The 13,150-nt window shown below is 49.3% G+C and overlaps 1 protein-coding gene across 1 annotated transcript in view; it reads right to left on the bottom strand.

Moving 5' to 3' along the window:
- LOC147026923 (importin subunit alpha-4-like) overlaps positions 1–13,150 on the bottom strand; it is a 45,449-nt gene that overhangs the window by 27,280 nt on the left and 5,019 nt on the right. Inside the window, exon 8 of the mRNA XM_085883596.1 lies at positions 3,627–3,877. Coding sequence (XP_085739722.1) covers positions 3,627–3,877 — 251 coding nt within the window. The remainder of the gene's footprint in view (positions 1–3,626; positions 3,878–13,150) is intronic.

Genomic DNA, 13,150 nt, shown 5'->3' with positions numbered 1-13,150 from the left:
GGTTGGAAATGTGACTTTCCCAGGAAAGGTCATGGCAGATAGTGAGACCCAGAAGCTTGGAAGAAAAGACTTCTTCCAGAGGATTGTTGAGAAAGTGGATGGGGGAGGGGGGGTTTCTAAACGGGCGAAAATGAAGAAAAATAAATAAATAAATAAATAAATAAATAAATAAATAAATCGGACGACAACAAGTTTTAGAGAATTCATTTTAATATTCAAATACCGAAGAACCCATTCCATTCAGTCAATTCCTTAGGAGAAGATAGATTTTTAATCCAACTACCCCCTAAAAATGGCTATTTTTTGGGTGGGTTCCACCCACAATGGGCGTAGCACGCCCTCATCCAGGAAAACACAAGTAGACATTGATATCGAACACATAACCAAGTTTCATCAAGATCGGATCAAAGTCCACGGAGTTATGCTCTGGACAGACAGACAAGTTGGTAGGCGACATGGGTGGTTGCTATATAATTGCATAGTAGTCATAGATTTTGACGGATCGGGCTGAAAATTGACAAAGAGGTTGATTATCGTGTGCATAAAAGCTTGGGGTGAAAATGGCGAAGCCGATTTTTGAAAAAAAAAAAAATATATATATATATATATAAATATTTTTCAGATTTTTTCAAAAATTTCAAAGTCCCGTTGCTAGGCAATGGTGGCATCCATAGCAACGGTGCTCAAAAGCATACAACTAGATCCTGGTATGAACCTACCAGTCAAGTTTCATTAAAATCGGTTGACTCCTCTGGCCTCCAGAGCTGTCCATTACATACATACAGACAGACGGAAAACCTGAGAATAACGGTAGTCCAGCAACCACCCAACACACAGACATAACGAATATAGTGGTCACTGGCTGGCACTCGTGAACCAAAAATTTGCAACAGTTAACATAGCAGCAAGAAGGCAGGAGGAGGGAGAGGGGGATCAGATTAGCTCTCAAATAAATTTTAAAATACATGGAAAGCAAGATAGATAGATAGATAGATCAACCCTTTTTATCTATGGTGATATCACCAAGTCACCTGCTGTTTTTTCCATCAGCATGATAAATCATTGCATCATCCATCTGGATTGGCATGCAATGTGCTTCTGCACAATTCATAACAATGTTCAAAGTGTGAGTGGGATTTCATCGTGTCAAAGATTAGGAACTGTAATCATATATCCAATTTTCATTCGGAATGACTATCGAGTGTAATGAAAGTTCATTGCAGAACTTACATTTTCCATGATGGTCGCTCCCTTCTAACTCGAGGATATGTCAAGTTTTTGAGCACATTTTAGCTCCTGGGTTTTGGAATCATCGAGATCAAAAAATAATTTTCAAAATCCATATTTGCAGAAGTGGTAGGTTAAAGAAAATAAATAAAATGAATGCAACGCCAATCATGTTTCAAATCATGAGGAACTCGTGCAGAAATAATTATTCCAGATAACCAGAAAATTAATAAAATATTTCAGAATTGAAATTCTGATTTGTCAATGGGATGGAATCCACCAGCCAGTGGAAACGAGCATCACACAATGGGTCCTGCAACATGGCAATGGGATTGAGCATAATGTGACATCTGTGCAAAGAGTTTCTAACCCAAAATATAATTCCAGTTCTTGAACACCGAACACAATTTACACTGGGAGACCTATTCTTATTCACAAAAGCAGTGAGATGAATGAATTTTGATGATGCACTGATGTCAAAAGTAGAGCGTTGGTGGTACAAGACATGAGGGAGAGAGGGAGAGAGAGAGAGGACAGAGAGGGGACAGTGAGAGGACAGAGAGAGGACAGAGAGAGGACAGAGAGAGGACAGAGAGAGGACAGAGAGAGGACAGAGAGAGGACAGAGAGAGGACAGAGAGAGGACAGAGAGAGGACAGAGAGAGGACAGAGAGAGGACAGAGAGAGGACAGAGAGAGGACAGAGAGAGGACAGAGAGAGGACAGAGAGAGGACAGAGAGAGGACAGAGAGAGGACAGAGAGAGGACAGAGAGAGGACAGAGAGAGGACAGAGAGAGGACAGAGAGAGGACAGAGAGAGGACAGAGAGAGGACAGAGAGAGGACAGAGAGAGGACAGAGAGAGGACAGAGAGAGGACAGAGAGAGGACAGAGAGAGGACAGAGAGAGGACAGAGAGAGGACAGAGAGAGGACAGAGAGAGGACAGAGAGAGGACAGAGAGAGGACAGAGAGAGGACAGAGAGAGGACAGAGAGAGGACAGAGAGAGGACAGAGAGAGGACAGAGAGAGGACAGAGAGAGGACAGAGAGAGGACAGAGAGAGGACAGAGAGAGGACAGAGAGAGGACAGAGAGAGGACAGAGAGAGGACAGAGAGAGGACAGAGAGAGGACAGAGAGAGGACAGAGAGAGGACAGAGAGAGGACAGAGAGAGGACAGAGAGAGGACAGAGAGAGGACAGAGAGAGGACAGAGAGAGGACAGAGAGAGGACAGAGAGAGGACAGAGAGAGGACAGAGAGAGGACAGAGAGAGGACAGAGAGAGGACAGAGAGAGGACAGAGAGAGGACAGAGAGAGGACAGAGAGAGGACAGAGAGAGGACAGAGAGAGGACAGAGAGAGGACAGAGAGAGGACAGAGAGAGGACAGAGAGAGGACAGAGAGAGGACAGAGAGAGGACAGAGAGAGGACAGAGAGAGGACAGAGAGAGGACAGAGAGAGGACAGAGAGAGGACAGAGAGAGGACAGAGAGAGGGAGGGAGAGAGGACAGAGAGAGGACAGAGAGAGGACAGAGAGAGGACAGAGAGAGGACAGAGAGAGGACAGAGAGAGGACAGAGAGAGGACAGAGAGAGGACAGAGAGAGGACAGAGAGGACAGAGAGGACAGAGAGGACAGAGAGGACAGAGAGAGGACAGAGAGAGGACAGAGAGAGGACAGAGAGAGGACAGAGAGAGGACAGAGAGAGGACAGAGAGAGGACAGAGAGAGGACAGAGAGAGGACAGAGAGAGGACAGAGAGAGGACAGAGAGAGGACAGAGAGAGGACAGAGAGAGGACAGAGAGAGGACAGAGAGAGGACAGAGAGAGGACAGAGAGAGGACAGAGAGAGGACAGAGAGGGGCCAGAGAGAGGACAGAGAGAGGACAGAGAGAGGACAGAGAGAGGACAGAGAGAGGACAGAGAGAGGACAGAGAGAGGACAGAGAGAGGACAGAGAGAGGACAGAGAGAGGACAGAGAGAGGACAGAGAGAGGACAGAGAGAGGACAGAGAGAGAGAGAGAGAGAGAGAGGACAGAGAGAGGACAGAGAGAGAGAGAGAGAGAGGACAGAGAGAGAGAGAGAGGACAGAGAGAGAGAGAGAGAGAGAGAGAGAGAAGAGAAAAACCAGAAGAAAGAGAGAAAGAGACAGAGAAACAAATAAATAAATAAATACATCCAGGGGTTCATCATTCATTCTGAAACATTGTGAAAGGGACAGCTTTCACTTGATGCTTACGTGGAACATATCCAGGAACACACTGATGTAATCTGCATCCATCCAAAATCACCAAATGCCTGACAAAAATGTTGCAGAGAAGCTCTATCTGTATAACTCTGCCAGCTCAAAGTCAGTGATAACATTTTTCATGCACAATCAATGTGCTGCAAAAAGTTATCAATTACCTCTTGGATCGTTTCCATGGGTGGTGGCGGATCCTTGTTACGGCAAAGGTTCACGATGACCCACGTGACGTTCCGCAGGAAGGTGATAGGAATGGCCGGGTTAATGAAGGCAAGGAGGGGTTTTACAACACCAAGACTAATCACGTAGTCACGACACTGGGGTCCATCACCTGTCACCAGCATATCGAGGCAAAGCAGAAAGCAAAACAAGGTGGTTAAGAACAAGTACAGAAACAATACCGTACAATTAGCTCAGCTCGAGAGGATTGGCAAGGTAATATAATATGAAATATGAATCATTGTTCGTCAAGTGATCACTCCATCAAGTTGCCCATTCGATAATCATCATTGGTCAGATTTTCCTCACTTGCCAATTTGCTAATAATAATAATCTATCTACAATTCCAGCAATCTCTGTGTGTGTGTTTGTCTGTCTGTCTGTCTGCGACCACTGTTTCTCGACGACCGCCGGTCCGATCTCATTGAAACTTGCCAGGAATATTGCCGGGGACCCGCGGATGTGCCTTTTCGAGGTTTGATATCGATCGGACGAGCGGTTCCCAAGTTACGGCCATTTTAATGCTTTTTCAGTGTTGAAAAGGTGTATATATGGCAGCTGAAGGTGTCGTTCCACTTTTTCACCTTATCATGCCAATTTTTTCCCAAATAGTGGGGCAGCTTAGCCCAAATATTCAAAAGAATCATGCATTTTGTGATACAAGCACCAAATTTGGCACAAATGTACATTAATATGTTGCAAACATTTTCAGATATTGGGCCACTTGAAATTCTCTCTTTATGTCCGCCATATTGGATTTCAAAATGGCCACCACTTGAAATCTGCATTTGCTATTATCTCTGGACGTAATGCAACTATTGACTTGATTCTGGTATCTAAATGTATGTTTTTGGGGGCAAGGAATCCAATGGTAGTGGCCATGATCCGGCACTCAATGGACGTCGTGAAGAATGCTGTGGAACACCTGAATCCTGGACAGACACCAGTGGTCACCGTTGATCAGCCACTGTTTGCTTTGGCCAAGCAGATACAGTGGAAGTGGCCAGAGAGCTATGGTGAAGACCAGATAGTGGTGATGTTTGGTGGCCTCCACATAGAGATGGTGGCACTGAGGACACTGGGGGACACTGGGGGACTGGCTGAAAGGGAGTGGTTGGGTGCAAGCACTTGTGCAAGCCGAGATTGCGACAGCAGGGACAGCAGACTCATTCCTGCGAGCATCCCATGTCTTGCGCATAAGAAGAGCACATCAAGTGACTGCAGCAGCACTGTACATCCTGCAACACCATGCCTACAACCACAACTGTCTGGGAGAAACCAGGGATGCAGAGGACCTTCTGGAGTTTGAAGACTGGTGTTGCCAGAGAGGAGAAGACATCCCCCAGTTTCACTACTGGGAAACCGTGCTGGAACTAGAACTGTTGGTTCTAGTGTATGTGCGTTCTCTCAGGCAGGGATCGTTAATGATGTACCTCAATGCTCTGACAGAGCTGGTCCTCTAGTTCCATGCACTGGATCACACCCACTATGCTTGGTGGATACCAGTGCACCTGAAGGACATGGCTGAACTCACCATCAAACACCCAGATGTAGCCAGGAAATTCAGGGAAAGCCACTTCACCGTTCAGAAAACACAGAGGGTGTTCTCTTCAATCCCGATTTGCCAGGCACATGAGCAGAATAATGCCTGCATCAAAGGAGACGGTGGAGCAGTTGGGCTCACTGACAACCCTAGTGCCTTCCGTCGCTGGATGGTTGCGGGACCAGAAGTTTCCAGGGTGATCGAAGAATTCCAGGATGGGAACCAACACTGGAGACGGCAAACAGCAGACACGCGTCATCATGATCAGACGCCAAGTGTACAGGCCTCATTTGTGAAAGATGTTCGCTCTCTCGTCGGTGTCATAGAGGAGATGGGCAACCCATTCGAGGAGGAGAGTCAGGATGTAGTCAAACTGGACACAAAGGAGATCGCAGATCCTGCTGCTGTGGAGACCGTGATGAATGCCAAGAAGATTGGCCAAGAGCAGTTCGAGGCTTTCACCAGAGAGTGTATGTTGGACAGAACAAAGGCAGTGGACGCACCCATTCCTCGTAACAAGCTGAAGGTGTTCAGCACTTCCACTCCAAGAAGCCAGAGCATAGGTCAGCAACAGCTCGCCTCCATCAAGAATGACCGTGAACTCTTCGCACGCCTGTACATTGGCTGCCAGACGAGGGATGGAAACCTTGAGGAGTTCTTTTGTCACGAGAATCAGGCATGTCCTCCTGCATTGTCTGATGGTGGAAGCCTCTGCACTGGTACCAAGAGTGATCTCACATGCTTGGAAGAAGTCTCCGACGCAAAGACAGAGACGCCTGTCACGACCTGTATTGTGCTTGATGGAGCAGCCATCGTCTAGATGCTGAAGCCGGCTGCATCACAGACCTTTGAAGAGTATGCACAACAGATCTTCATCCCATTTCTGTCCACGAAGCTGCAAACAGTGTCACGCCTGGATCTGGTCTGAGATACTTACCTTGCTGATTCACTGAAAGGTAGTACACGTGCAAAGAGGGGACAAGGTGTGCGGAGACGTGTGGTGGCTGCCGTAGCCATACCAGGCAACTGGCAGAACTTCCTACGAGTGGACAGCAACAAGACCGAGCTGTTCAGGTTCCTCTCAGCAGCTCTCATAGAATGGTTTGACCAGGACAAGAAACTCGTCATTACTGATGGAGAGGCAGTGCTCAGCAAGCCACTACTGCCAGATCTGACCTCACTCGCCCCATGTAACCATAAAGAAGCTGACAGTCGGATGTTGCTGCATGCATCTCACACAGTCCAGCATGGACACCATGCAATACTCATCTGGACTGTAGACACCGATGTTGTGGTGCTGGCAGTGTCCCTGGCACAGGAGTTGCAACCAGAAGACAAACTGTGGCTGGCATTCGGAACAGGCCAGAGTTTCCGATACCGAGCAGCACACGAAATAGCAGCTGGATTGGGACGAGAGAAGGCTCGTGCACTGCCAATGTTCCACGCTCTAACTGGATGTGACACTGTGTCTAGTTTTCATAGACATGGAAAGAAGACTGTGTGGGCAGTCTGGACAGTACTGCCAGAACTCACTGAGGCGCTGCTGCTGCTGTCCTCTGCACCTCGTGACATACCAGACGATGCAATGCGCATCATCGAGAGGTTCATGATCCAGTTGTATGATCGAACCAGCAAATGCACAGACATTGACAAGGCCAGGAGGAAACTCTTCGCAAGGAAGAACAATGTACAGCTCATCCCTCCAATGAAGGCAGCTCTGGAGGAACATGTCAAGAGGGCAGTGTATCAAGGTGGACATGTGTGGGGTCAGATACTGCTGCCAGCACCAGAGCTCCCTCCACCAACCAAATGGGGTTGGTCAAGGACTGGAGAAGGACAGTACACACCTTTCTGGACCAGGCTAACTGAGGCAGCTCACAGCTGCATTGAGCTGGTTTCTTGCAAGTGCAAGAAAGGGTGTATGAGGCGCTGCAAGTGCAAAAAGGCTGCCCTTCAGTGCACAGCCCTCTGTGTGTGTGTGTGTGTGTGAAGGGGACTGCACATGACGATGAGTCAACAACATACATGTACTTGTGGCAATGCTGAACTTGTTAACACGACACTGTTTATGTACATGTATCTTCAGTACCGGTATATACCTAGCCTCAGATACCAGTACACCTAGCCTGAAATACTAGACCATGTAGCATGTCAGTATTATACCTAAGATATTTACAGAACTAAGACATTCTTTTCAAAGTATTGGGTTGGATCCAATATTTGCCAAGATAATTTCCAAATAAAATTATATAACAGACTGTGATTGATAATATTAAGTTGAAAATGGTACCATTGGATTCCTTGCCCCCAAAAACACATTTAGATACCAGAATCAAGTCAATAGCTGCATTACGTGCAGAGATAATAGCAAATGTAGATTTCAAGTGGTGGCCATTTTGAAATCCAATATGGCGGACATAAAGAGAGAATTTCAAGTGGCCCAATATCTGAAAATGTTCGCAACATATTAATGTACATTTGTGCCAAATTTGGTGCTTGTATCACTAAATGCATAACAGGTTTGCCATGCTGCTACACTAAAATTATTAATAACCAGACGATCACCGGTCCGATCGGATTGAAGGAAAAAAAAAAAAATAAAAAAAAAAAAACTTGCCAGGAATATTGCCGGGGCCCCGCTGATGTGCCTTCGAGGTTTTATATCAATCGGACGAGCGGTTTGATCAATCGGATGATATCAATTCAAATTATTAATTAATCCCAAGGTTTGAATTTTCCCAAGGGAAACAGCTGTTTTTTCCCAAGGTTGGAATTAATTGTTGTGTTTGGTAGACATTTGTGAATACATTTACAGAGAGAGGAGAGGGGAGAGAGGGGGGAAGAGAGAGAGGGGGGGGAAGAGAGAGAGGGGGGAAGAGAGAGAGGGGGGAAGAGAGAGAGGGGGGAAGAGAGAGAGGGGGGAAGAGAGAGAGGGGGGAAGAGAGAGAGAGGGGGAAGAGAGAGAGGGGGGAAGAGAGAGAGGGGGGGAAGAGAGAGAGGGGGGAAGAGAGAGAGAGAGGGGGAAGAGAGAGAGAGGGGGAAGAGAGAGAGAGGGGGGAAGAGAGAGAGGGGGGAAGAGAGAGAGGGGGAAGAGAGAGAGAGGGGGAAGAGAGAGAGGGGGGGAAGAGAGAGAGGGGGGGAAGAGAGAGAGAGAGGGGGGAAGAGAGAGAGGGGGGAAGAGAGAGAGGGGGGAAGAGAGAGAGGGGGGGAAGAGAGAGAGGGGGGAAGAGAGAGAGGGGGGAAGAGAGAGAGGGGGAAGAGAGAGAGAGAGAGGGGGAAGAGAGAGAGGGGGGAAGAGAGAGAGGGGGGGAAGAGAGAGAGGGGGGAAGAGAGAGAGAGAGGGGGAAGAGAGAGAGGGGGGAAGAGAGAGAGGGGGGAAGAGAGAGAGAGGGGGAAGAGAGAGAGGGGGGAAGAGAGAGAGAGAGGGGGGGAAGAGAGAGAGAGGGGGGAAGAGAGAGAGAGGGGGAAGAGAGAGAGGGGGAAGAGAGAGAGAGAGGGGGAAGAGAGAGAGAGAGGGGGAAGAGAGAGAGAGGGGGAAGAGAGAGAGAGAGGGGGAAGAGAGAGAGAGAGAGAGGGGGGAAGAGAGAGAGAGGGGGAAGAGAGAGAGAGGGGGGAAGAGAGAGAGAGGGGGAAGAGAGAGAGAGAGGGGGGAAGAGAGAGAGGGGGGAAGAGAGAGAGGGGGGAAGAGAGAGAGGGGGAAGAGAGAGAGGGGGGAAGAGAGAGAGAGGGGGGGAAGAGAGAGAGGGGGGAAGAGAGAGAGGGGGGAAGAGAGAGAGGGGGGAAGAGAGAGAGGGGGGAAGAGAGAGAGGGGGGAAGAGAGAGAGGGGGGAAGAGAGAGAGGGGGAAGAGAGAGAGGGGGGAAGAGAGAGGGGGGAAGAGAGAGAGGGGGAAGAGAGAGAGGGGAAGAGAGAGAGAGAGGGGGAAGAGAGAGAGAGGGGGAAGAGAGAGAGGGGGGAAGAGAGAGAGGGGGGAAGAGAGAGAGGGGGAAGAGAGAGAGGGGGAAGAGAGAGAGGGGGACAGAGGAAGGGGGACAGAGGAAGGGGGGACAGAGGAAGGGGGACAGAGGAAGGGGGGACAGAGGAAGGGGGACAGAGGAAGGGGGACAGAGGAAGGGGGACAGAGGAAGGGGGGACAGAGGAAGGGGGGACAGAGGAAGGGGGGACAGAGGAAGGGGGACAGAGGAAGGGGGGACAGAGGAAGGGGGGACAGAGGAAGGGGGGACAGAGGAAGGGGGACAGAGGAAGGGGGACAGAGGAAGGGGGACAGAGGAAGGGGGGACAGAGGAAGGGGGACAGAGGAAGGGGGACAGAGGAAGGGGGACAGAGGAAGGGGGGACAGAGGAAGGGGGGACAGAGGAAGGGGGGACAGAGGAAGGGGGACAGAGGAAGGGGGACAGAGGAAGGGGGGACAGAGGAAGGGGGACAGAGGAAGGGGGGACAGAGGAAGGGGGGACAGAGGAAGGGGGACAGAGGAAGGGGGGACAGAGGAAGGGGGAACAGAGGAAGGGGGAACAGAGGAAGGGGGGAACAGAGGAAGGGGGGAACAGAGGAAGGGGGAACAGAGGAAGGGGGAACAGAGGAAGGGGAACAGAGGAAGGGGGAACAGAGGAAGGGGGAACAGAGGAAGGGGGAACAGAGGAGGGGGAACAGAGAAGGGGGACAGAGAAGGGGGGACAGAGAAGGGGGACAGAGAAGGGGGGACAGAGAAGGGGGGACAGAGAAGGGGGACAGAGAAGGGGGACAGAGAAGGGGGGACAGAGAAGGGGGGACAGAGAAGGGGGACAGAGAAGGGGGACAGAGAAGGGGGGACAGAGAAGGGGGGACAGAGAAGGGGGACAGAGAAGGGGGGACAGAGAAGGGGGACAGAGAAGGGGGGACAGAGAAGGGGGACAGAGAAGGGGGACAGAGAAGGGGGGACAGAGAAGGGGGACAGAGAAGGGGGACAGAGAAGGGGGACAGAGAAGGGGGGACAGAGAAGGGGGACAGAGAAGGGGGGACAGAGAGAAGGGGGACAGAGAAGGGGGACAGAGAAGGGGGACAGAGAAGGGGGACAGAGAAGGGGGGACAGAGAAGGGGGGACAGAGAAGGGGGACAGAGAAGGGGGGACAGAGAAGGGGGGACAGAGAAGGGGGACAGAGAAGGGGGGACAGAGAAGGGGGGACAGAGAAGGGGGGACAGAGAAGGGGGACAGAGAAGGGGGGACAGAGAAGGGGGACAGAGAAGGGGGACAGAGAAGGGGGACAGAGAAGGGGGACAGAGAAGGGGGACAGAGAAGGGGGGACAGAGAAGGGGGACAGAGAAGGGGGGACAGAGAAGGGGGACAGAGAAGGGGGACAGAGAAGGGGGACAGAGAAGGGGGGACAGAGAAGGGGGGACAGAGAAGGGGGGACAGAGAAGGGGGGACAGAGAAGGGGGGACAGAGGACGGGGGAGAAAAAAAAAAAAGAGAGGAGGGGGGGAAAAAAAGAGGAAGCATTGTAACGTCATTCGTGATGTCACAATGCTTCCTGTTTTTTCTGATATGATGTCACAATTGACTCTGGGATCTGAGTATGTGAAGCTTCATTCAATAAAAAGCTTCACCAAAAACAAACTGGTGATTTAATTATGACTAACAACAACGATTTATTCGTGAAATTCTTCAATTCAAAGATAATTTACTTGCGAGAAGGTAAACGTGCAAACATTGGTTCAGTTTGAAAGCCGATTTCCTTGAATCCCGATTTAGCACGACCCTGCTTTTTTCACGATACGATGCTATGACGTCACAATTAATGTTTGTTTATTTACTTTTTGCACGATTGACAGTCCGATCCGATTGAAACTTGCCAGGAATATTGCCGGTGACCCGCGGATGTGCCTTTGAGGTTTGATGTCAACCGGACGAGCGGTTCCCAAGTTACGGCCATTTTATTGCTTTTTTCAGTGTTGAAAAGGTGTATATTTGGCAGCTGAAGTGTCGTTCCACCTTATAATGTCTTTTTTTCTCAGAATAATGATAACAGCATATTAATAATAATAATAATAATAGCACAATAATTGAATAAAAAGAATAACGTGATACAATGACCAATGTCTGTCAACCAATCACGACCTATATATTGTCTGTCAATCAGACAGGATAAGGTGCTATGACGTCACGAATGACATCACAATGCCTCCTCTTCAGATTGAAACTTGCCAGGAATAATGCGGGGGCCCCACGGATGTGCCTTTGAGGTTTGATATCAATCAGATGAGCGGTTCCCAAGTTATGGCGATTTATCTGTCGATCTTTATTTACGGCGATTTGCGTTTTGCGGAATGAAGGGTTTTACGGTGGCCGGAGTGCAAATCCTGCCACCAACCTCCTCATAAAAAGTAACCCAACTGCAGAAGGATTCACTGGATCATGGGGTGTGGCGCTACCAGTACCTGTGCGGGAGGACGAAAGTCCGACTCTTCAGGTCCTTGGTACTTCCAGTCTTGCTCTATGGATGCGAGACTTGGACTCTGACCAAGGATCTGAGACGGAGACTTAATTCCTTTGGTACCAGGTCTCTTCGGAGAATCCTTGGCTATCGCTGGTCGGATTTTGTGTCCAACGAGCGGTTGCTGAGAGAGACTCGGATGAGATTTGTTACCTGCATAGTCCGTGAGAGTCAGTTGCGACTGTATGGACATGTGGCTCGTTTTCCTGACGCTGATCCTGCTCACCAGATTCTCTCAGCGAGGGAGCCTCATGAGTGGAGGAGGCCAGTGGGCCGACCACATGCCTCGTGGTTGCAGCAGGTTGACCATCATCTCAAGGAGATGGGGATGGGCCTGGCATCTGCCTGGGGGATGGCCAGACGGAGGCCCCTGGAGTACCGGCGGAAAATGGACGCAGCGACGCACTGTTCTGGCACATGCCCCCATACCTGACCTGACAATGACAAGACCCGGTGCTATGACATCACAATTAATGTTTTTATTTATTTAATTTTTTGCACAATTGACAGTCCGATCTGATTGAAACTTGCCAGGAATATTGCTGGGGACCCGCGGATGTGCCTTTTCAAGGTTTGATATTAATCGGATAAGTAGTTCCCAAGTTACGGCCATTTATGTCGACCAATGACAAGACACGGTGCTAGGACATCAACGAATGACGTCAATTAATGTTTATTTTTATTTTTTTTGCATGATTGACTGTCTGATCTGATTGAAACTTGCCAGGAATATTGCTGGGGACCCGCGGATGTGCCTTTTCGAGGTTTTATATTAATCGGACGAGCGGTTCCCAAGTTATGGCCATTTATCTGTCGACCAATATCTGCGAGAGAGGGGGACGGGAGAGGGGGGGGATGAGAGTGGGGGCGATGAGTGGGGGCCATTTATCTGTCGACCAATATCTGCGAGAGAGGGGGGGTGATCGGACGAGCGGTTCCCAAGTTACGGCCATTTTACTGCTTTTCAGTGTTGAAAAGGTATATATATGGCAGCTGAAGGCGTCGTTCCACTTTCTGGTGGTTAAGAACAAGTACAGAAACCATACCATACAATTATCTCAGCTCGAGAGGATTGGCAAGGTAATGTGAAATATGAATCATTGTTCGTCAAGCGGTCATTCCATCAAGTTGTCCATTCGATAATCATCATTGGTCAGATTTTCCTCACTTGCCGATTTGCTAATAATAATAATCTATCTATAATTCCAGCAATCTCTGTGTGTGTGCCTGTCACCGCCGTTTCTCGATGACCGCCGGTCCGATCTCATTGAAACTTGCCAGGAATATTGCTGGGGACCCGCGGATGTGCCTTTGAGGTTTGATATCGATCGGACGAGCATTCCCAAGTTACGGCCATTGATCTGTCGACCAATGACAAGACACCGTGCTATGACATCACGAATGACGTCACAATTAATGTTTATTTATTTGTAGCTTTTTTTTTTTTTATTTTTT

This window comes from Eptatretus burgeri, chromosome 5 (assembly GCF_056783735.1).
Source record: "Eptatretus burgeri isolate ZD-2024b chromosome 5, Ebu_testis_v1, whole genome shotgun sequence".
Lineage (NCBI taxonomy): Eukaryota > Metazoa > Chordata > Myxini > Myxiniformes > Myxinidae > Eptatretus > Eptatretus burgeri.
Note: the sequence above shows the minus strand (reverse complement) of the source record. Positions and strands in the feature narration are given on the sequence as shown.